This window comes from Natator depressus, chromosome 6 (genome assembly GCF_965152275.1).
Source record: "Natator depressus isolate rNatDep1 chromosome 6, rNatDep2.hap1, whole genome shotgun sequence".
Classification (NCBI taxonomy): Eukaryota; Metazoa; Chordata; order Testudines; family Cheloniidae; genus Natator; species Natator depressus.
In genome coordinates this window covers 34877478-34901537 of record NC_134239.1, presented here as the reverse complement: position 1 = coordinate 34901537, position 24060 = coordinate 34877478, and the positions used below count along the sequence as shown (strand labels likewise).

Genomic DNA, 24060 nt, shown 5'->3' with positions numbered 1-24060 from the left:
ATAAGATAATCCATGATTGTGGCTGTAATTATTATTATTCAAGCTCAAATATGGAATAATATCATGAAGTTTAATATTTTGATTGCTTATGCTGATATTTTAATTACAGTAAGTAGTAATGGGGCACTCTGTTATTTCATATGAGGTACTTTCAGTTGTCGAGGAAAAACCTTATGTGATAGCAGGCTATTCCTAGTAGATAAGCTCCCAAAACAACAGGCCTGAAGCAAGGAAAGCTATAGAAATTTGTCCATAGTACTGAAAAGATCACTTAGCGCTTTCATTAAATGCATATTAATTATTTGAAAATTGTAATTCATCTCAGAACCATGTATAGATTTTTATAGCAAACGCTATTAATACAGTACAATGTTTATCAGTCTGTAGAGTATTAAATGTTCAACTAGTTTTGATCAGTATGTCACACTGTATTACTGTACTGTAGTTTAATTGGGAGAATTTGGAGAATTTTAGTTGTGGAATTATTCCAATTTGGGATTATTTCTTTCCAGTACATGATATTTGTTCCATTCTATAAATAATCCAAATGATATGTGCAAACACCTTACTTTCAAAAGTATTCTTAGGTATGCACGGTTCGGTGTGTATATTCTACAAAACTTCATTTGTATGAGAGAGAGATTGTTTTGTAATATTTTTAATCTTTGTAAAGGTGTATGGGCAAGTCTTCGTTCTAGCAATCGATTTGTCAGCACTCAAGCGCCATTCATTGATGTCGGTGCAAGACTAGCAGGGAAAGATAACACAGCATCATACAATAACAGTTCATTTTTGCAAAACCAGCTTCTGAAACGCCAAGCTGCCCTCTACATATTTGGAGAAAAATCTCAGTTAAGGGTAATGTCTATCTTGCTTATGCATTAAAAGAATTTTTGTTTGGTTGGGTTTAATTGTTTTAATAGATAAATAACAAAAGAATGTTCAAGATACAACAGATGGGTAACTTTTCTTAACGTGTAAACTCTCATAGAGATTCTGAATAGTATTGGCTATGCAGACACATATCCACATTTTTATTGTCTTGTTATGTATAAGGTTGCTGTGTACAATATATTAATATTTAATGCAATATAACCCAGCACAAGATAAGGTAATCCAAAGTGTATTGTCAGTGATGCAGTGCACCACAGAGTAACTTATTTCCCTGTGTGTTCATTTATATTTTAGAATCATTAAGGGTCAGACTCAAACTCAGACAAGTTGGGAGATTTTGAAATACAAAGTAAAGCTGACATAGAGGAAAGCTGATAAATTTCAAAATAGCCTACTTTGGGAGTATGCACAATGTTGGAGGAATGGAAAGCTTTGCATGAAAAAGCAGAAAATTCCACTAGTATCCCCAGAAATCTGAGGCAGACAGTAATGTTTGGAAGATCTAGCTAGTGCCACCTCTCTGGTAGCTACAAACCTCCACCTGCGTATTTTTCATCCACACTTTTCATCATGAATGTAACTCAGGCACCCTCACTTAAACACATACGGTATATCACTCTACATCTCCTTCACCTTGATGACAATTCACTTTCCTTAGTACTGTCTCTGCTTTCCATTCATTAACTTGTATACCAGCATGCAGTCCAGTGCATTCAATAATAAAGCTAAAAAATTAATGCCAGTGAGGAAAGCCATATTTTAGCTTTGGAAAAAAGTTTTGCTGTTCTGATATTGAGATTTTATGTTTTTTTTCTTTTTAAAGTACATTTTAAAAAGACAAAATCGTGAAAATTATAGACTGGCCGTTGACCATAGTAAGCAGTCGTGACACACTATACATAAACAGATATAATTATTATAAGAACCAATATAGCATGATATTAAAGTAAATCTGAGAACTAAAGTACATCCCATGGTATATAAAATCACTTAACTTAAAAGATTATTTATGCTGAATTATCTTTTAGACATGACATGAGCCATATATTTCTTCAGATTTTGGATCTTTAGGACATCCGCTACATGTTCTTTCAATATTGAAGCTCACAGAAACAGTGGTCCTGATTTTAATGTCCTACAGTGATTAATAGATTATGGTGGGCCAACTGTCATTTATCTGTATCTGTGAATAGAGAGCTGTTTGACTTTGGCTTTTAAATTTAAAAAAAAAAAATACTTTTACTGTTGGTCAAATTTATCCTTAGGGTTTGAAGTGTTTGCTGAGCTTTTGTTGGTTACTTGCAAAATATTGTAAGAAGCTGCCAGGGCCATAGTAAAGTTAACTGAGTACTTGATGCCATTTCTAATGTTAGTTCCCCTGAGAATCTGCTTTATTCCATTAAATAAAGCATTAGTTTGGTTAGGTTAGCAAAAAAATGAGAAAAAATGGCCAGTGTGTTTCATTTTCCTTGCTCTCCTCTCAGCATCATTATATTATTGTTACATTTTAGCAGCGTAAAGACAAGCCAGATCCTCAGATGGTGTAAAATAGCCAAGTTCCATTGACTTTACAGTGGAGCTATAACAATTTACACCATCTGATGAGTTAGCCTAATGGGTCTAGGTTTCTCATTTTCACAGCTTTTTCAGCCTGACACCCTGTGAGACCTCTCTATTTATCAAGTGTAGAGAGTTGCAGGCCCTATTTTAGGTATGTCAGAGCAGCTTCTAAAGAAAATTAATCAGACTTTTCCTTTCCAGGCCTTCAGTAATGCCTATTCAGTAAAAGTTATTTCTTCTAGTTGTATTTTCCAGGTCCTCATAATTCTCCAGTCTGTTTTTCAGCGAGATAATTTCACTCATAAAGTCATTAGTTTCAGTACCCCTTTTTGGTAATTCATTTTCAAAGTATGGTATTTAACATCAGGCACCCCTCTGAAAAGGCCACAGATATCTTCTGATATTGTATCAAGTCTGAGTCTCAGATATTCTTTCAGTTCTGCTACATGTTGAACTAAGCTTTGTATAGATGCAGCTACCTCGATGAAGTGAGCTGTAGCTCACGAAAGCTTATGCTCAAATAAATTTGTTAGTCTCTAAGGTGCTACAAGTACTCCTTTTTTTTCAGCTTGCAATGATTATTTAGGGGAGTCAGCTGCCCTGTATCTTTTGTTATTTTATTTTTTTACCACAGGAATCCATCTTTAATTCTTCTTACTTTATTCAGGAAGTTAGTTTTAGCTTGACAGAAACTGTGTTTTCTTGTCTGTTTTAAAAAAAATGGTTTCAAATGAACTGGTGTGGGATGAGATAAAAAATGAGGTAGCCTTCTTACCAATATGTCCCACTCCCCAACCCTAAGCTTTATTACTCATGCATTTTAGATCATATTGAGATAAAACTCTGTTAATATATTGAGAGAGAATTGTGGTGTGAGTGCAGGACTAGGACCTATGAACTTCTGAATTTTAATTCTGCTTTGGTCTCTTTGTAGCCTTTGACAAAAAAAAGTCTTTTCTTTAAGTTCCCCATCAGTAATTTGAAGCTGGAAAGTGCTTTATAAATACCAATTACTGTTATCGCAGATGTGCCCTGTACCCACACACTACAGGTCTTGGGCTTTTCTATCAGAAGAGTCCAAGAAGAGTAGATAATCTTGCATACCATCGGTTAGAATACCTAGCATATCACTTCTAACAGACAATCATCTACCATTAAATTCCCTTGTGTTTGGTGATTTAAGTCAAAACCTTCAATTGAACTTAATAAATAAAAAGTATTAATTGCCCATTCTGATTGAAACAATTACTTTATAATCAAGCATCAAGCTCTTGAGTTCATATTTATCAAATAATAATTTTATTTTTTAATGATACTGTAACTGTTCACTCAGAAGTCCAATGTCATTTCAAAAGAGTTAGGAAGGTCTACTAAATGCCAACCTTATTTTACTATTCACATAGAATAGAATAGAAGTATTTAACATCCATTTTTATTGCGGGTGGTGGATGGGGGAAGTATATTTTGGTATCTTTTGCAAGAGTGTTGTAAGAATCATTTTGTACTAGGCAGTTTCTTATGGAAAAAATGAAATGTAAATTGTGTTTGGAAATTCTTAGCATTAAAGCAATCTCTTTGAAAGCATCTTTTCTCACATAGATACTTTGCATGAAAAATATGCTTTTCCAATGAATAATGTGTCATTGTCTTATTCATCCACAGGGCTTCAAACTTGATCTTGCTTTGAATTGTGAATTTGTTGCTGTTGAGTTCAGTGACATCCGACAGGTGAAAACTAGTTTTAAAAAGATGATGGGGGTTTGTGTTCCCAGTACTATTCCTACAGATTCTGAAGTAACGTTCCTTAAGGCACTTGGTGAATCAGAGTGGTTCCCACAGGTAATTCATATGGTAGATGCTTCTAAAAATTTATATGTAGTACTGTTTACCCAGAATAAATTCTGATCTCTGCTGACAGAGAAATGTGTGTTGTTCTAACCAACAAACCTTTCTCTTTGTTCCTTGTAATTCCATTGCATGAAATCAGTTATATCATTATACAGACATTAACTATTATTTTAATACAGCATTAGGAGTTACTGATGTGAGATATATTTGACAACTAGACAGTGTAATTCATTGTTCCTTATAATGTGGAACAAAATGCCAGAATACAAATTTGCTTTTTTACTGTCTATATTAATTTTTATGGCCTTGATTGCACACACTTTAATTCTTCTGTTTCCCATTAAAGTTAGATAAAAATATAAAAGTAGAACAATGAAGTAACTATGCAAGATGAATAATAAATTGGCAATTTTATTTTAAAACTCATACACCCGTTCTTCATATATCATCACATCTCATCGTTGTGTGCTAATGCTGCATTTCTGTATATACCTTCATTTAATAGATAAACTATTCTGTCTGTGAGCTATTAATAGTCAAACATGGAGGAGCTCTCATATAAAAGTCCTTCAGTGCAACTGATATTTTGAGAAATTCTCTACTAATCTCTCCCTTTCCTTCCTCCTCCCACACACACACTCACAGAGATTAACCAAATAAAAATATGATTAGGGATGTCTTTTACGGGATTCAAGTGAGTGGGGATGTGGTAAATTAAGCTCTTTGTAAATCATAATAAGTATGAACATTTTTGGACAACTAGATGTTATGTTGAGAAGCTGTTGTTGAACAAATACTCTTAAAAATATAATAAAACATGATAGATCCTTTTTGTTATGATAGCCTCTCAAGGAGAACACATGCGCTAAACAGACAAAGAGTGAATAATGCAGTAACTCTGGAAATTACACACCAAGGCCCATATTTTTGCCTGTTCTGTGTAGCAGTGCAGGGGGGATGCCTTACACCTCCTTACTCCCTTGTGTTTTTGCACTGTGTCAGCACTTCCAGTGTATGGGAGATAGTTGGCTTCATAGAGCTGCTGTGTCCACCCCCTTGCTCAGATGGGTGAAAATGTGGGAGGGGTGGAGCCTTGACTCCTCCTCCCTGCCAAGATGCTCAGTAGCATAGTTACACCAGCATATTGGGGTGCATATGCAGTACATTGGGTGTAGATTTGTCAGAGCATGTTCCCTCCTTGAAGAAGCAGGGGGATTGTGGGAGTCACAATGTCCCTTCAGCAGTGCTCCAGGTGCACAACAACGATGTGCTTTCCTTGCTTTGGACTAGATCGTAATGTCACACATTAGCCCTAATTCAGTATTAAGACATTTTCATGGTGCTAAACCGAAATAATATACAGTATGGTTATAAATACAGATTGGAAAGCTAATGTGAGTTTATATTTAATTTGCCATTTTTAGACCATGCCTATGAGAAAACTCAGATCTTCATCCTGTAGATTTGTTTTTAGTATACAGGATTTTCCTCTGCTGGAGAAGAGAGAAATAAATTACACAGTTTGTGTTTTAATCCTGTTTAAAAAGGTTTGAATGCTTCTTTAAATGGAAGTACATAAATAAGAAAAAATGAAGTGTACTACAGTATTTTATTAAGTTAGCATAATGCACATTAGATTCAAATTAAGAAATTTAAAGTAATAATGTTGTGCTTTCATTTAAATGTATTCTGCTTGCCGTGTGGCTCCTTTAATTTGAAAGATAACGTAGGCTTCCAGACAGCTACCCTGCTGCTTATTATTTGATGGGCTGTTCAATTGTATCTATTACAAGTCTCAGTTGCAATTATTTTCTAAATCCTTAATGACTATGTGAGCATTGTAAGAAGTTGGGCATTCAAAATGAGGATGAATATACCTTTTAATCCTCTTTGAGTGATTCCATACATCTGTTCCACTGTAGGTATGTGCACTGGTGTGGAGAGTTTTTCCTAGCAGTACCTATGGGCGGTCATGTATGCATCCTGCCTTCCCTTGTGCCCAGAGCCAACGTGTAAAGGATGAAGCTACTCCCCTCAGTTCCTTCTTTCTTTCGGCAGTTGGACATTGTTGTTATTCATTTAGTACACCCTCTTGTCATTATAGAAAACAAAAATCCTGCATATACTTTGTTATAGTTCATAGTGTTTAGTGGTACTCATTCATCCATTTGGACTTATCTTTATTTTATTTAATTTTGTTTCAATATTCTAATTGTACTAGTTTGTCCAAGCAAACTTTGTCTCAGTAGTAGTAGGAGGGCTTATGCCAAGATCTCCTGGCTTCAAACCTTGGTCCAGGTGTCACAGGCGATGCTCATCAATAACCCTCACTCTCACTGTTTGAGATGCTTGGCTGAGGGCCACATAAGGGACCAGTGTCCAGTCTGCCACAGATTTAAATCAAGGACGAAGAAGCAGAGAGAAGTGCATCTTCGATACTATTGTATGGAATCCACTCTTTGCCTGGCATCGGATTCCATTTGCTCTCTTCAAGGGAGCTCATTCAGCACTCCTTCAACGAGTGCTCCCCCCCCCCCCAGCCTTGCCATCTGACACAGACAGAGATCTTCACCAGAGCCATCTCTAAGGAAGCACAAGTGCTCAGGACACCCTTGACCTCTCAAACCTCAAAAGGCTGCTTCAGCTACCTTTGAGTCCTCAGTACCAGACTCCTTGTTGGCAGGAGTAAGCTACTCTGGTACCAAATGTAGATCATGCCCTCTGGATAGACTCAGCCTGGGACCATCTCATAGTGGCTATCATAGACTGGAGTTGTTGGCTCCAGTACCTACCATGGGACCATGGAGATAGACTGCTGCTTCAGGGACTTGTGAAGGATCTGGCACTGCTTCTGAGTGTCATACAACTTCCTCTCTTAGGGCAGGTCTACGTTACTGCTTGAGTCAATGTAACTTATATTGCTCATGGGTGTGAAAAAGCCACCCCCCTGAGCGATGCAAGTTACAGCACCTGAGTGCTGTCTACACCAGTGCTATGTCAGCGGGAAACATACTTCAACCTCTCGCAGAGGTGGAGCAATTATGCCAACAGGAGAGCGCTCTCCCATTGACATAGAGCGTCTTTACTAGATGCACTACAGCGGTGCAGTTGCATCGATGTAGTGCTTTTAGGGCAGACCTGCCCTTAGTATCAACAATGCCAGAGGCCTTTGCAGCTGCCTTTCAGTACTGGATTCCCCATTTACTCTAGGGGAACGTCCTCTATCAGTACCAGTGCAAACTGGGCAGACTTTGGCACTGGCATTAGTGTCTGCTTCAACACCCGTGGTCTCAGGGATGGTACCGTCTTGTCAGTATTGTCAACAATGGTATCTAGGCCTCCGATACGTATTCAACAACACTTGGTACCAAGAGCTAGGAAGACACCAATACTGCCACCAGTTCTGTTATCTTGGTGCAGATCTTGGTACCAGTCTCCGGTGACTGTTCCCAGTACTGCTCCACCCTCGCCTTCAGAGTACTTACACTCCTCATCAGAGTCAGAAGTGGGTTCTTACACTTCCCACTGTAAAGAGTCCAGGTTGTCATTGAGAACCTGATCCCGCTTTTAGGTATTCAGATGGAGGAAAACCTTCACAAACTTGTTTATATTGTACACACAACTACAAGCAGGGAAGGGAGCCCTCCCTGTAAGCTAGGCAATAATGCAGCCTATTAAGTCACTCTAGCAAACTTAATTCTCTGTACCCCCTCTAGCCAAGCATACCCAATGAAATATGAGGTTCCTTCCCAAGGTTTTGAACAGTTTTATTTACATCCTGTACCAGATTCACTGGTGGTAGCTGGAGTAAATGAAAAACATTGCCAAAGTCAAGCTAAGCTACCCCAAAAGAAAAGGATGCAAAAAAGCTACACTTCTTTAGAAGGAAGATTTATTCAGCTGCTGGTTACAACTTAGAATTGTCAGACACCATGCCCTGTTGGCCTGGTATGACTATTAGACTTGGGAGGCAATGTCTAAATTTATAAATAAGTTGCCAGAAGACTCTAGGTATGAATTCCAAGCCATCTTAGCGGAAGGTCATCTGGTCTCTCAATTGGCCCTGAAGGCTTCCTTGGAAGCAGCAGACTCTGCTGTGAGCGTCATGATGATGGCAGTAACTATGCACTATTCATCATGGTTACAGTCTAGATGCAACCACAGAGCACAGAGGAGGAGGCCTCCTCCTTCTGCTTCCTCACTTGCTTTTTCCAGGCAGCCTCAGGCCTTGGAGCAGCATGTTTGACGCCTCTGTCAAGAACAGCATATCTACCAGTTCGGATCTCCCTGTTCCTTTCCCTTCCCTTCCAAATTTGATCAGTTCTCTCTCTATTCCGACATCCAGATCCTTAATAAAGATATTAAACAACACCAGACCCAGAACAGATTCCTGTGGGATCCCACTTGAGACCCCCTCCAATCTGACATCTTTCCATTAATAGTCACTCTTTGTTTGCCGTTGTTTAACCAATTATGTATCCACTTTCTGGTAGTTCTGCTGAGCCTGCATTTCTCCAGCTTACTTATCAGCATGTCACACGGGACAGTGTCAAAAGCCTTGCTGAAGTCCAGGTATATTATGTCTACCACATTCTCCCTATAGATCAAACCAGTTACCCTGTCAAAGAAGGAAATCAATTTGGTTTGGCATGATTTGTTCTTAGTAAATCCATGCTGGCTGCTAGTGATCACCACTTCATCCTCCAGGTAGTCATAAATTGAATGTTTTATACATTGATACCTGGGAAGCTACTAGAGCAAAGTCAGGCTGACCAGTCTATAGTTCCCTGGCTCCTCCTTTTTCCACTTTTTTAAATGTTCCTATTGTTAACAGTTGTAGAGTGGTGATATGGTCCTCTGTACATACCTTTGCTAGCCATTATGCAATTACTGCAGCATCACAGCATGATATGAATGTGGGGAAAGGAGTCCTACAGCCCCTTTTCAGAAGAGACTCCTAGCCTCACCTCCATTGAAAAACAACTTGGAGTTACCTACAGTGGAATACACAATCACTCAAAGAAGAAAAATGGTTACTTACCTTCTTGTAACTTGTTCTCAAAATGTGTTTTATATGTCCATTCCACAACCCATCCTTTCCCCCAACTCATCAGAGCCTATCATCTAAGTTTCTGGTATGAAAAAGAATAAAGGAGGGGTAGGGCTGCTCTAACCGTTATATCCCTGGGCTCCAATCAAAGGGAAGCCAAGATGCGTGTGTAGCTGCCCCTACAGGTACTGCTAGGGAAAACTCTCCAGCACCCATGCATGAGATGCGTACACACTTACAGTGGAATAGACATACAACACATCTCAAACAACAATTACAAGGAGGTAAGTAACAGTTTTGCATTTCTGTATCGTAAGTATTTTAAATACTTCTGTAGTGTATGTATTTTTCCCTTTTACATCTTGTAGTAACAAAATAAATACTATTTAATAAAGGCTCATAAGACTGGAAGAAAGATTAATTTTCTAAAGTTATATCCTTATTTGGGAGTCTCTAAGGCAGACTCTGTCTTTCACTTTCTTTCTCCACCTTCACTCTCTTCTCCCTGAGTCCTTTCTCTTGTACTCTCCTTTTGCAGCTGATTCTTTTTTTGTTTTTTTTCATCCATGAACCTAGATTTGTCTTATATTGTGTCTTTGCACCTACATTGCTTTCTTCCCTGTAACAGTGTCAAGATCTTTTCCATTCCTCACTTTCAAGCTTTGAGACTTTTCACTGTTAATTTTAACCTTGTTTGGGTTGTGTCCAATACAACATGCAATTGGTTTCTTCCTACTGTTGAAAACTGAAATAGCCATGTTCGGCCTACATTAAAGCTGCTTACACAAGTATGTTCTACTGTGACATTTGATCTTGGATTACCATACAAATGGTAGAAACTGAAAACGGAGATTTTTCTCATTTTAGGAATAAAATTGTTATGCATCACATCAGTCAGGAAAATGTTCACAAAATATGAGCTTGATAACAAGAAAGAGACTTCAGTCCTATAAACACTCTTCAGCACACATGTAATTATAATCCCATAAGAAGTCACACTGAAATCAACAGGACTGTTCATGGGGGTAAAGTTACAACTGTGCGTAAGTGTTTGTAGAGCTAGTACCATAATGAATACTTGAGCATATACTTGCCCGCATCCCAGCCAGCCTGGCCAAAAACAAAATATAAGAGGGAGAAGATTTGATCTATTTCCATAAGACAGAAACTTGCTTTCTAAATGAAAAAATTTGAAATTCTGAAGAGTTTGATCAGTCAACATTCTCTGTAGATATTGTTAAAGACAAGTTAACTCACCAGTTACGTACCCAGTAAAATAGATACTTAAATATTTGGTTACCATTTATTCAATACTCAAAGTACACTCACCTGCAGAAAAAACAGCACATGTCCAACTTCTTTGAACATTAACATTTGACAGACAGTGGATTTGTTAAATATGCGTGATCAGAGATTCCACACAATTTAATAAAATCACTAGAAATATGATATAGGTAGTATAAAGATGCTTACTCAATAATATGGTAACATTCTGTTAAATAGAATTATGATGATTATATTATTGTATGTTTCACTGATATAATGATTATTGTTTTGTCTCTGATATTTACCTGGCAAGGATTTGTAAACCTTTTAAACTTCCTAAATAAATAAATAAATGGCTTAATATTTATTTATTAATATATATAACATGCATTTAATATATTTAATATTTATAGTTTAAATCATCAATGGTATGGTATGATATGAATCATAAGCATTTGGCAATATTAACAGATGAATTCTGCACTCTTAGTATGTTACTAATTTTTTTATATTATGTAGCTTCACAGGATAATGCAATTGGGAGTGGTCATATCAGAGCTCCTTGAGAATGGTTCTTCAGTTATGGTTTGTTTGGAAGATGGTTGGGATATTACTGCACAGGTAAGCTGCTATTACAAATTTGTGAATGGTGGGGGCTAGTAAACACCAGGCATTAGATTTTGGCCAAGTAGCTGTAATTTTCTTATAACTTTAAACAACAAATTCCTAAATGCAACCTGTCCTGGCAGCAGGGAAAAGGCAAGGGCTACCTGATCTGTCACTCTTCATCCATTTTGATTTTCAAATCCAGAACAAGCAGTCAAAACGTATGCTTTCACCCAAGGTCTTGATGGCCCTGCACAATTCAAGGGCCTAACCAAGGTCTGCAGCCCTGTGCAGACTACTGCATGAGGAAAGGCTAAAATTCACGACTAGAAATTGCTTAACTTCGTGGCTGAAACACATTTTGGCTCACAAGTTGAGTTGATGGGCATTATGCCCTTTTCTCTACCACTGTGTGTTCGAGAGACTCTTTGCCATGTACACACACAGTTCCGACCCTGTAGCATCTGCTGCCAGGACAAATTACCAAAGTATAGATCTTGTGAAACAAACCAGGCATTAAATGAAAAGCAACAGCTGAGCTCATTCAGTGAGTAGATTGTGCCTGTGTAAATGCATCATAATCCAAAAGGTACATACAGCAAATCAATAATTCCATCAAATCGTTTGAGAACCTGACACATAACTCATAGCTCCATACAAACAAAAGTACAATTGAAACTTAACACCGTCTACTCAGCCATTTTTAAATTATAAGGGAGGAGTGGAGGGATAGATGTATAGACAGAGCAGGAAGAGACCCATTTCTGCCCAGTGCTATCTTTTAACCACCACCTAATGGCTGATAAAGGAAGGGCTGCAGGCAACATGGCATCACTCCAGAGGGTATAGTCCACCACCTTCCAGGTCCTTTTCTGCAATCCTCTGCCAGCTGAGATGGCCAGCACCCATTTTCTAAATGTTTGTCATTTTTGTCTGTTGATAATGTTTTTAATTTAAATTTGGTAAATAGCATAGTGATTTCCAAATTCAGTAATCACTTTAATTTGCTTTTTTTCCCCAAATTCAGTAAAACCTCACTTTAGTTGAAGCTCTTTTGTATGAAACTTGCTCTTATCCAAATTTGGATTATTTCTGCCTTTGTAAATCACTTATCTAGTAACTTCCCCAGTTATTTATAACTTAATTTATTTTAATGCTTTTGATGCCTTGCAGTATTTCATAAAAACAAGTTTAGAACATTTCAGATTGTTGAACATGATATATCTAATATTAATGCCAGTGCACTCTGTTTTGTGATCTAGGTGGTGTCTCTAGTGCAATTACTCAGTGATCCATTCTACAGGACACTTGAAGGCTTCCGAATGTTAGTGGAAAAAGAGTGGCTCTCTTTTGGTCATAAGTTCAATCAGCGTAGTAATGTGACCCTCAATTGTCAGGGTAGTGGATTTGCTCCCATTTTCTTACAGTTCCTGGACTGTGTGCACCAGGTAAGAATAACAAATCTGTGCCTATTCAGTGTTTAGAAAATGGATGCGTAAGGCCATCATTGCAGAGCTATTAATAAATAATGCATTGAAAAAGAAATAGGGACTTCTCCTTCAATCTTACGAGAGAAGATTGCCCTTTTTGCAGGAAAGAGAGGGAAAATAGTGAAGCTATTGGTAGAAAGATAGAACATACATTGTCCCTGCTAAATAGTAGTAGCTGGTATTGTGGATCATATAAGGTGATTTACAGAGGGATTTCAAATAGAAGCTCTGTGAGTTAGAGGCAAGCTTCCGAGTTTATATTTACTGAGCAGGTGCAGAGAGTACATTCATTTTCTACAAAGAGAATGGCAGCTGTCCTATATGCGGCAGCCAACTCTTCTCTTTGCAGGTAACTCTGGGGAGACTATTCACTCCATCGGTTTTGGAAGCAGAAGAAGCTTATACAGTAACTCCTCACTTAACGTCCTCCCACTTAATGTTGTTTCCAAGTTACGTCACTACTCCATTAGGAAACATACTCGTTTAAAGTTGTGCAATGCTTCCTTATAACGTTGTTTGGCTGCCTGCTCTGTCCACTGCTTGTAGGATTCTGTGGAAGAGTAGTGACTTTACAAGGGAGCATTGCACAAGTTCCTCTTCTCTACCTCCCTCCCAGCATTTCCCCCACTGCCAAACAGCTGTTTGGTGGCACTTAGGACTTTCTGGGAGGGAGGGAGCAGGGAAGCTCCCCCCCTCCCTTCCAGAAAGTCCTAAGAACTGGGAGGGAGGCAAGAGCGGATTTACCAGTAAACACAGGGTGCCCAGCACACACACACCCGCAGTGGGGAGGGGGCGTGCTGGGCAGGGGAGCAGGGGGGAGGTGCAGGTGGCATTCCAAAAGGGGCTTTAGAGCTGCAGCCCCGGGGCCGCCCTTAACCCAGGGCCCTGCGTTCCGGGTGGCCCTGCCTGGCCGGGGAGGGGGAACAACTCCCAGAATCGCAGCCATGGAGTTACTGTACAATAATTATAGAGTTGGTGGTTTTTCAGTAAAACTTCAGTCTGTTACAGTTAGTGGGGGGAGCATTCTCTCTTATCTCCCTCAAGTCTGTTACTTCATTCTGCTTCATGCTAAGGTCCACAGATCTATTACAATTGTACTTCAGCCAGCTTGCATCTTTTGGGGCAAAACCAAACCTGTCAGTCACTGACAGCAGGAGAATGCCCCAAGTCCTGAAGTTCCCTTACTTTTTTCTGCTTCGGGTGGCCGGCAGCTCAGCCAGCCCATCCTGCTGCAGAGCTTTTCTGAGGGAAATTCCAGTTTTTATTTCAAATTTTAGTCTACATTTCAGCTCAGTAATGTGCCTATCTCATTCCCAGCTGTGTTCCAGGACTGTATTTGATTTTTTGGGGCTGCTACAGGCTTCATGAAGTGAGCTAGGCTGAGAAAAGCCAGAGACAAAAGGAAGGGTCTGTGTCTCCTGCTGCCCCTTAACAAGTATCTCATTGGGGAGCTCAACCAGTTCTGTGGGCAGGACCCATTTTCTCTCTCTCAGCCCCATCCCCCAAGCAGGAGAGAAAGCAAGAAAGATTCAAGAAGCTGATCTGCTAGACAAGAGGCAACTCAGGTCAAACAGGGTTACCTCAGCCCCCTTCTCGATCCAGCAGCAAAGGAGACAAGAAGGCAGGCAGGACTGGAAAAGAATTTGGCTCTGAGGCAGGCATCCCCTCCTCCCCCATTACAGCCCAGATGCAGCCAATGCTAGAAATTTCTGTAAGGCGGGGGTTCTCAATCTTTTTCTTCTTGAGGGCCCCTCCCCCCAACATGCTATAAAACCTCCACGGCCCACCTGTGTCACAACAACTGATTTTCTCCATATAAAAGCCCCATGCCACAGGGAGCCCCATGAACCTAACCTGCTCAGACTTCGGCTTCTGTCCCAGGTGGTGGGGCTCAGAGCCTCGAGCTTCAGCCCCATCCAGTGGGGCTTTGGCTTTCTGCCCTGGGCCCCAGTGAGTCTGATGCTGGCCCTGCTTGACGGACCCCCTTAAAACTGCTCACGGCCCCCCCAGGGGGCCTGGGACCTCTGGTTGAGAACCACTGCTGTAAAGCATTTTGGGGCTACATGTTTAATTTGAAAGACATTACAGAAAACAAGGCCCTGAGCCTGCAACCACTTCTGCCCCAGGACAGTGTCACTCCTGCGCTCAGCCCCAGCTGGGAACATTGCCAGGATCGGGGCCTCACGTTTCACTGTGATAATTACCGACGGGCCCAACTGCCCACCTGGGCTACACGTGTGGGGCCCGAGCCTGCTGTGCGGCCCCACGGGCAGCTCAGGGTTGGAGGGCAGGATGAGGAGGGCCAGGGGGACTTTGCCTTTCAGGGGCCAGTTCCAGCCTGCTGCGGGGGGAGGGGTGCTGGGAACAGGGACTGGCCCAACTTGGGGCTGCTTTATGTGAGGGGTTAGGGAGAGGTGGAGCGGGGCGCGCACGATCCTCAGCCTGCAGCTGCCCAGGGCTGAATCACTTCCTATTGCCCCAGAGGGCGCAGCCCTGCCCCGCGCCGCTGGGCCTGGTTGACTGCCGGCGGCGGAGAGGGGTGGAGTGATGCGAGCTGCAGCAGGACCAGCGGGGATGGAGCGGCTGGGGCGCAGCGGCCTGGGGGCAGGCTGGCCATGGGGGGGCTGAAAGAGGAGCTGCTCAAGGCCATCTGGCACGCCTTCACCGCCCTGGACCTGAACCAGAGCGACAAGGTCTCCAAGTCCCAGTTCAAGGCATATGCGGGAGGGAGCCTGGGGGTGTCAGCTGGGCTGGGGGGCAAGTGTCCTCCGCCCCACCCCGAGGCTGTCCCTCTCCCTGCCTGTGCAGGCAGGGCTGCTGCTGGCGAGGGATCCTGGGCATGGGGCAATAGCAGGGGCTTTGCAGGCTCCCGCCTCAGGGCTTCCAGGCTGTGATTCCTTCCTTCTCTCTCCCCCCGAGAGAGCGAGAGGAAGGAAGCAGCTTGTGACCATCCCTGGGTTGCTGCTGCTGGGGAAGCAAAATCAGCAGCCTCAGTCTTTTGTTCCTGCTCTTCACAGGGGTGGGGGTGGAGAGCAGGAGCCTGGGAGCCTCCTGCAAAGCCCTGGGACAGTTGCCTCAGGGAGGCTTGGTGCTTTGGCTCCATTGTGGCACTGCTGGATACTCCAGTCAGGACAGCGTCAGTCACATTGACACTCTCTTGGGATGGCCCCAAAATGGTGGGGCTCACTTTGAACACGGAAGGGGGGGTGGGTCTGGAAACGTTCTATCTGGACACTCACTTGGACTGTCCTGGAGATAGTACCCTGGTGTCCATCTTTGCCACCATATAACTCTGTAAAGTCACTTGGCGCCTCCCCTAAAACCTGCTCACAGCCCCCCAGGGAGCCCCGGACCCCTGCTAGAGAACCACTTCTGTAAGGGGATTTTGGGCCCAGCCTTCTGGTTGTGCTGCCCCTCTGTAACAGACCTTCCCTTTCAGGATGGCTACTCATATACTGAGCCAATACATCCCGTGGGGAAACAGAACTATCTGGCCCATGTGAATCCCATGCTGTAGGCTGGGGTAGAACTTCTGGGGAGCCCACCCCTTGGGTCCAAGGCCAGTTTCTTCCTTGAGAGACTCAAAAGGGGTGGCATGGACCAATGGCTTTTCCAGTTCCTTTCCACCACTCCCAGCCTGGGACAGAACCCTTAGCTGTGCATAGCCTTTCCAGTGTTACTGCTCAAACTTCAGCTCTGAAAATAGTTTTGTAAATCTTTTTTCTTAGATAGTTTGGGATTTGGGGGGTTCCCTCCCTTTGTTCTCCCACCATTTGGTATGCCCAAGGTTTCAAGCTTCAAGCCCTGTCTGTCATGTCCCTGGTTCTTTCTGATTAGTGACCCTTGCTAGAGCTGCCTGTATTACCTTGAGGAATCACCCATTCCTTAAAAAAGTGATATCTGTTGCTCGTTTCCCCTTGTACTAGGCAGTCTCAAGAGTTCAGATATTTAATGGAGATGTCCTTGAAGCCCCAGTCTGATCCTGCCCCCTTCCTGATCCCCATCTCACCGACATGAGCCTCCTGGTAGTGTCCCACTGGCACCAGCGCTCTCTAGCTGGAAATCCTCCAGCAGACCCAAGGACTCCACTAAATGGAGGCATGAGGAGGGTAAAGATAAACACCCTCATTAAAAGAGGGACAAACCACTCCATACGTTCTCTAAGAAAAAGCCTGCTTCTCCTCTTCTCTGTGCCACAAGTTGGGTTCAACCCAGAGCTCACAGGAAGCATGGATTGGTATCAACAGAACTGGGAGTTACCACCATTCCGAAGCCATCTATGACAGGGGCAGGACTGACCCCTGCACCACACAAGGGAACTTTCACTGTCTGCACTGATGATACTGCACAGTACAAATACTGCTGCTTCCAAACTCACACTGATGGATCCATCCATATCCAAGACTCCTGCCAGCTCTCCTCTCATTAGGCCTTGATATACCCTTCTCAAGGATCTGGTGATATACACACATCCCAGATCACCAATTTTTCTGACCCAATTCTATCCTTGCACCGTCAGCACATCTTTTACCAATCCTGAGCAACAGTCATGCCATAAGTGCTCCAACACCATCAGTATCCTATTCGCCCATTCCTGCCTCTGGCCGTATGGTCTTAAAACACATGGTACCATCAGATCCACCAATAGTCAAACAACCGTTACTCCAGTGGTTCAGAAACAAGACTTGATCCCAGAGAGGGCTTCCAGAGCCTCCCGGATGCCTCCAAGTCCTCATGACCCAAATTGTTGGGCTAGTGACCAATGGTACTCCCCTCCTTGCTGCCTTATTGTTATGATGCCACCCACTGGCCATACTGGGGCTCCTGTGATCTGTACTGTTGGGCCCCAGACTATGAGGGCCCCGGCACTGCTTTCAACAAAGATCACCTCCCAAACAGGAGCAGGAGCAACTGATACAGGATTCAACTGATAAAAAATTAAAGAAGGGTAATATAATTAATGCCAATCAACATGGGGTTATCAGAAAATAAATCCTGTCAAACTAACACATCGCTTTTGATGAGATTACAAATTGGTTGATAAAGGTAATAACATTGATGTAATATACTTAGACTTCCTTAAGACATTTGACTTGGTACTGCATGATATTTTGATTAAAAATCTAGAAAGATATAAAATTAACATGGCATACATTAAATGGAATAAAAATTGGATAACCAATAGATCTTGAAGGGTAATTGTAAATGGGGAATCATCATTGAATGGGTGTTTCTTTAGTGGGGGCCTGTAGGGATCCGTTCTTTTGTCCCTGTGCTATGTAACATTTGTATCAATGACCTGTAAGAAAACAGAAAATCACTGATAAAATTTTCAGTTGATACAAAAATTGGGGGAATGATTTAAAAAAAAAAAAAAAAGAGGATAGGTCACTGATACAGAGCAATCTGGGTTGCTTGGTAAATTGGGCACAAGCAAACAACATGTTTTAATATGTAAATGTATACATGTAGGAACAAGAATTTAGGCCATATTTACAGGATAGGCAACTCTATCCTAGATAATCAGCTGAATATGAGCTCCCAGTGCAATGCTGTAGCCAAAAGGGCTAGTACAATCCTTGGATGAATAAATGGGAATATTGAGTAGGAGTAGAGAGGTTACTTTACCTCTGTATTTGGCACTCGTGTGACCACAGCTGAAATACTGTGTCCAGTTCTGGTGTCTACAATTGAAGAAGGATGTTGATAAATTGGAGAGGGTTCAGAGAAGAGCCAGGAGAATGATTAAAGGATTAGAAAACATGCCTTATAGTGATAGATTCAAGGAGTTCGATCTATTTAGCTTAACAAAGTGTTGGCTAAGGGATGACTTGATTACAGTCTTCAAGTACCTACATGGAGAAAAAATATTTGATAATGGGCTCTTCAGTCTAGCACAAAAAGGTATGACACAATCCAATGGCTGCAAGTTAAAGCTAGCCAAAGTCAGCCTGGAAATAACACATACATTTTTATCAGTGAGGGTAATTAACCGTTTGAACAATTTACCAAAGGTCATAGCAGAGTCTCCATCACTGGAAATTTTTAAATCAAGACTAAATGTTTTTCTAAAAGATCTGCTCTAGAAATTATTTTGGGGAAGTTCTAAGGCCTGGGTTATACAGGAGGTCAGACTAGATCAGTGGCTCTCAACCTTTGTGGACTAGTGTACCACTTTCAGGAGTCTGATTTGTCTTGTGTACCCCCAAGTTACACCTCACTTAAAAACTACTTGCTTACAAAATCAGACATAAAAAGAAGTGTCACAGCACACTATTACTGGAAAATTGCTTACTTTCTAATTTTCCCCATATAATTATAAAAATCAGTTGTCATATAAATATTGTACTTACATTTCAGTGTATAGTATACAGAACAGTATAAACAAGTCATTGTCTGTATGAAATTTTAGTTTGTACTGACTTCGCGTGTGCTTTTATATAGCCTGTTGCAAAACTAGGCAAATATCTAGATGAGTTGATGTACTTCCTGGAAGACCTCTGCATACTCCCCAGGAGTACGTGTACCCTGGGTTGAGACCCACTGGACTAGATTATCACAGTAGTCCCTTTTGGCTTTGGAATTGTGAATCTACATAAACAAACAAGGAGAAGCAAAGTCCAGCCCATTCTGCAGGGAAGCAATCAAGTTCTGAAACTGATGCATTCAGCATCAAATTATCCTCTCAACAGTGCACCTTTGAGGAGTAATATACTCCCTGGTGGACCGCTTCAGGAGGCATTTTCACAAGGATCACGAGTGAGAACTCTGCTCTTCGGTGGTGCAGTATATTTTTACAACAGTGGGGATTCCCATCCTGGGATATCTTTGCAACCCAAGGAAACAAGAAGTGCCCAGCCTACTGCTCTTGAGTTATCCAGGGGCACAATTCAAGCGGGGATGTTTTCCTGGAACAGTGGTTGGACCCATTGATTTATGCCTTCTCTCCCATCCCCCTACTACTTTGTGTCCTCAGGAAGATCAAGCAGGACAAGGCAACTGTAATTTTGATAGTACCATGGTGGCCAAGGCAATTGTGGTTCACCACTGACCTATGGACGGTCTCTTGCCTATACAAATACTTACAACTGTTTCTAAACCTGCTGTCTCGGAATAGAGGCAGGACCATCCATCCCTACTATAGATCCCTCCATCTGGTGGCCTGTTTTTTGGATGGACAATGAATTTAGAGAGATCCTGCTCACAAGAGGTCCAATCTTGTGACCTGAACCTGGTGCTAACTGCACTCATGAACCTGCCATTTGAGCCCTTGACCTCCTGCTCCCTCCTACACCTGTCTATGAAAGGGGCCTTGCTAATGGCAATCAGCTTTGCTGGAGGAGAAGGGGAGCTCAGGGCCCTTATGGTGGACCCTCCTTACGCAGTGTTTCACAAGGATAAAATATCCTGAGATTGCATCCCAAGTTTCTCACGAATTTCACCTGAACGAAATTGTTCACTTGTCTGTCTTCTATTCCAAGTCTCATGATAACAGGGAAGACAGGAAATTCCACTCCCTAGACGTACAAAGAGCTCTAGACTTCTACTTACACAGGACAAAGCCCTTTTGGAAGTCTCTGAGATTGTTCATCTCCATAATCAAGAGGATAAAGGAGTAAGCAGTCTCTTCTCAAACATTCTCTAAATGGATTTCCAGCTACATCCTCCTATGCTATGTGTTTATGGAGGTGCCGCCTCCTCAGGTGGTCAGGGTTCATTCAACTAGATCCCAAGCTGCCTCAGTAGTATCCCTACAAGTTATTCTCCTCTTGGAGATCTGCAGAGTACCAACTAGGGCACCATTCACACTTTTACTAAACATTATGCCCTGCTTCAAGTTTCTGCCGAGGATAATTTTCCTGATATCTGCTGGGAGAGCAATACAGCGGTGCATAGACAATCCAGGAAGTTTTTGGAAAGCGTAGGGGACAATTTCCTGGTGCAAGTGCTAGACGAGCCAACTGGGGGGGAGCTTTTCTTGACCTGCTGCTCACAAACAGGGAAGAATTAGTGGGGGAAGCAAAAGTGGACGGGAATCTGGGAGGCTGTGACCATGAGTTGGTTGAGTTCAGGATCCTGACACAGGGAAGAAAGGTAAGCAGCAGGTACGGACCCTGGACTTCAGGAAAGCAGACTTCGACTCCCTCAGGGAACGGATGGGTAGGATCCCCTGGGGGACTAACATGAAGGGGAAAGGAGTCCAGGAGAGCTGGCTGTATTTCAAGGAATCCCTGTTGAGGTTACAGGGACAAACCACCCCGATGAGTCGAAAGAATAGTAAATATGGCAGGCGACCAGCTTGGCTTAACGGTGAAATCCTAGCGGATCTTAAACATAAAAAAGAAGCTTACAAGAAGTGGAAGGTTGGACATATGACCAGGGAAGAGTATAAAAATATTGCTCGGGCATGTAGGAATGAAATCAGGAGGGCCAAATCGCACCTGGAGCTGCAGCTAGCAAGAGATGTCAAGAGTAACAAGAAGGGTTTCTTCAGGTATGTTGGCAACAAGAAGAAAGCCAAGGAAAGTGTGGGCCCCTTACTGAATGAGGGAGGCAACCTAGTGACAGAGGATGTGGAAAAAGCTAATGTGCTCAATGCTTTTTTTGCCTCTGTCTTCACTAACAAGGACAGCTCCCAGACTGCTGCGCTGGGCATCGCAACATGGGGAGTAGATGGCCAGCCCTCTGTGGAGAAAGAGGTGTTTAGGGACTATTTAGAAAAGCTGGACGTGCACAAGTCCATGGGGCCGGATGAGTTGCATCCGAGAGTGCTAAAGGAATTGGCGGCTGTGATTGCAGAGCCATTGGCCATTATCTTTGAAAACTCGTGGCGAACGGGGGAAATCCCAGATGACTGGAAAAAGGCTAATGTAGTGCCAATCTTTAAAAAGGGAAGAAGGAGGATCCTGGGAACTACAGGCCAGTCAGCCTCACCTCAGTCCCCGGAAAAATCATGGAGCAGGTCCTCAAAGAATCAATCCTGAAGCACTTACATGAGAGGAAAGTGATCAGGAACAGTCAGCATGGATTCACCAAGGGAAGGTCATGCCTGACTAATCTAATCGCCTTCTATGATGAGATTACTGGTTCTGTGGATGAAGGGAAAGCAGTGGATGTATTGTTTCTTGACTTTAGCAAAGCTTTTGACACAGTCTCCCACAGTATTCTTGTCAGCAAGTTAAAGAAGTATGGGCTGGATGAATGCACTATAAGGTGGGTAGAAAGTTGGCTAGATTGTCGGGCTCAACGGGTAGTGATCAATGGCTCCATGTCTAGTTGGCAGCCGGTGTCAAGTGGAGTGCCCCAGGGGTCGGTCCTGGGGCCGGTTTTGTTCAATATCTTCATAAATGATCTGGAGGATGGTGTGGATTGCACTCTAAGCAAATCTGTGGATGATACTAAACTGGGAGGAGTGGTAGATACGCTGGAGGGCAGGGATAGGATACAGAAGGACCTAAACAAATTGGAGGATTGGGCCAAAAGAAATCTGATGAGGTTCAATAAGGATAAGTGCAGGGTCCTGCACTTAGGACGGAAGAACCCAATGCACAGCTACAGACTAGGGACCGAATGGCTAGGCAGCAGTTCTGCGGAAAAGGACCTAGGGGTGACAGTGGACGAGAAGCTGGATATGAGTCAGCAGTGTGCCCTTGTTGCCAAGAAGGCCAATGGCATTTTGGGATGTATAAGTAGGGGCATTGCCAGCAGATCGAGGAACGTGATCGTTCCCCTCTATTCGACATTGGTGAGGCCTCATCTGGAGTACTGTGTCCAGTTTTGGGCCCCACACTACAAGAAGGATGTGGATAAATTGGAGAGAGTCCAGCGAAGGACAACAAAAATGATTAGGGGTCTGGAACACATGACTTATGAGGAGAGGCTGAGAGAACTGGGATTGTTTAGTCTGCAGAAGAGAAGAATGAGGGGGGATTTGATAGCTGCTTTCAACTACCTGAGAGGTGGTTCCAGAGAGGATGGTTCTAGACTATTCTCAGTGGTAAAAGAGGACAGGACAAGGAGTAATGGTCTCAAGTTGCAGTGGGGGAGGTTTAGGTTGGATATTAGGAAAAACTTTTTCACCAGGAGGGTGGTGAAACACTGGAATGCGTTACCTAGGGAGGTGGTAGAATCTCCTTCTTTAGAAGTTTTTAAGGTCAGGCTTGACAAAGCCCTGGCTGGGATGATTTAATTGGGGATTGGTCCTGCTTTGAGCAGGGGGTTGGACTAGATGACCTCCTGAGGTCCCTTCCAACCCTGATATTCTATGATTCTGTGCTTCCTTTGGTTCAGTGATCCTACAATCAGTGCAGAACACTTCCTCGTGCCCTCCTCCTCAACATGCACTGCTGGGGAGGCATCAACAGTAGGGGACCAGCACTTGAAAAAGAAAAGTTACTTACCTTATAGTAACTGGAGTTCCTTGAGGTGTGTGGCCCCTGTGGGTATTGCATGACCCACCCTCCTTCCCCTCTGCTCGGTTTCTCACTTGATTCACTGTAGAAAGGAACTGGAGTGGCGGTTGGTTCACACCATCCCTTATACTCTCAGTTCAGAGTACAAGGAGGTGTAGGATGTAGGCATGGACCAACAAACACTGCGATTGAAATATTTTCCATTCTCAGATGCATGGTGCACATCCCCATCCACAATTAATACCCATCGGGACCATGCATCTCAAAGAACTCCAGGTACTATAAGGTAAGTAACCTTCCTTCCCACCAGCAGTGCTTTATTGTGGATGTATTAGAGTGTCAAAGTAAAAAGGTCACATCTCTGTAGTACAACATTCTCAACATATTCAAGAAAATGAAGTTTTGTAAACATCGCAAATGCTTCATTAGGGCATCAACCTTATTCCAACCCTGCAAGTCATAAAATACCTTGGAATCTCATTTTGTCCCTTGCTGCATTACCCAGTTTGAGCCTCCACAGGAGGTGTTCTTATATGTCCTATGCATTAGAGTAGGCTTCCCAGTGGCTACTATCTACAATCAGATAAGGTTTTTAAATTTGAAGTTGGGAACCTTCTCAAATGACCCACTATTGTACTTGTAATTCAGACACATACTTCTCCCAACTGTGATAGCATTAATTCCCTATGGAAATCCAAGACATATTCTTCTTTTGGTTAAGCAGTATTTAGGAGTACTAGCAATCTCAGGTCAGAGCAGTCAGGACTCCAGTACTGAGATCTGCTAGATAGTCATTTGTTCACCAAATTCTGCATATTGGTCATCCAATCTTAGCCAGTGCCATTTCCTTTCTTTTGGCAGATGTATTCTCCACACCTTAATGCCCAGAGGAAGATGTATATTACAGGCAAGGCCAGTAACACTTGCTATTATT

At 42.5% G+C, this 24060-nt stretch overlaps 1 protein-coding gene across 4 annotated transcripts in view; it reads left to right on the top strand.

Annotated features, from left to right (window-relative positions):
• The window catches only part of SBF2 (SET binding factor 2), a 563151-nt gene that overhangs the window by 504665 nt on the left and 34426 nt on the right, over nt 1-24060 (top strand). For all 4 annotated transcript variants that reach the window (XM_074955034.1, XM_074955032.1, XM_074955033.1 and 1 more), the window contains 4 exons: nt 674-858; nt 4117-4293; nt 11138-11239; nt 12487-12672. In XM_074955034.1, coding sequence (XP_074811135.1) covers nt 674-858; nt 4117-4293; nt 11138-11239; nt 12487-12672 — 650 coding nt within the window. The remainder of the gene's footprint in view (nt 1-673; nt 859-4116; nt 4294-11137; nt 11240-12486; nt 12673-24060) is intronic.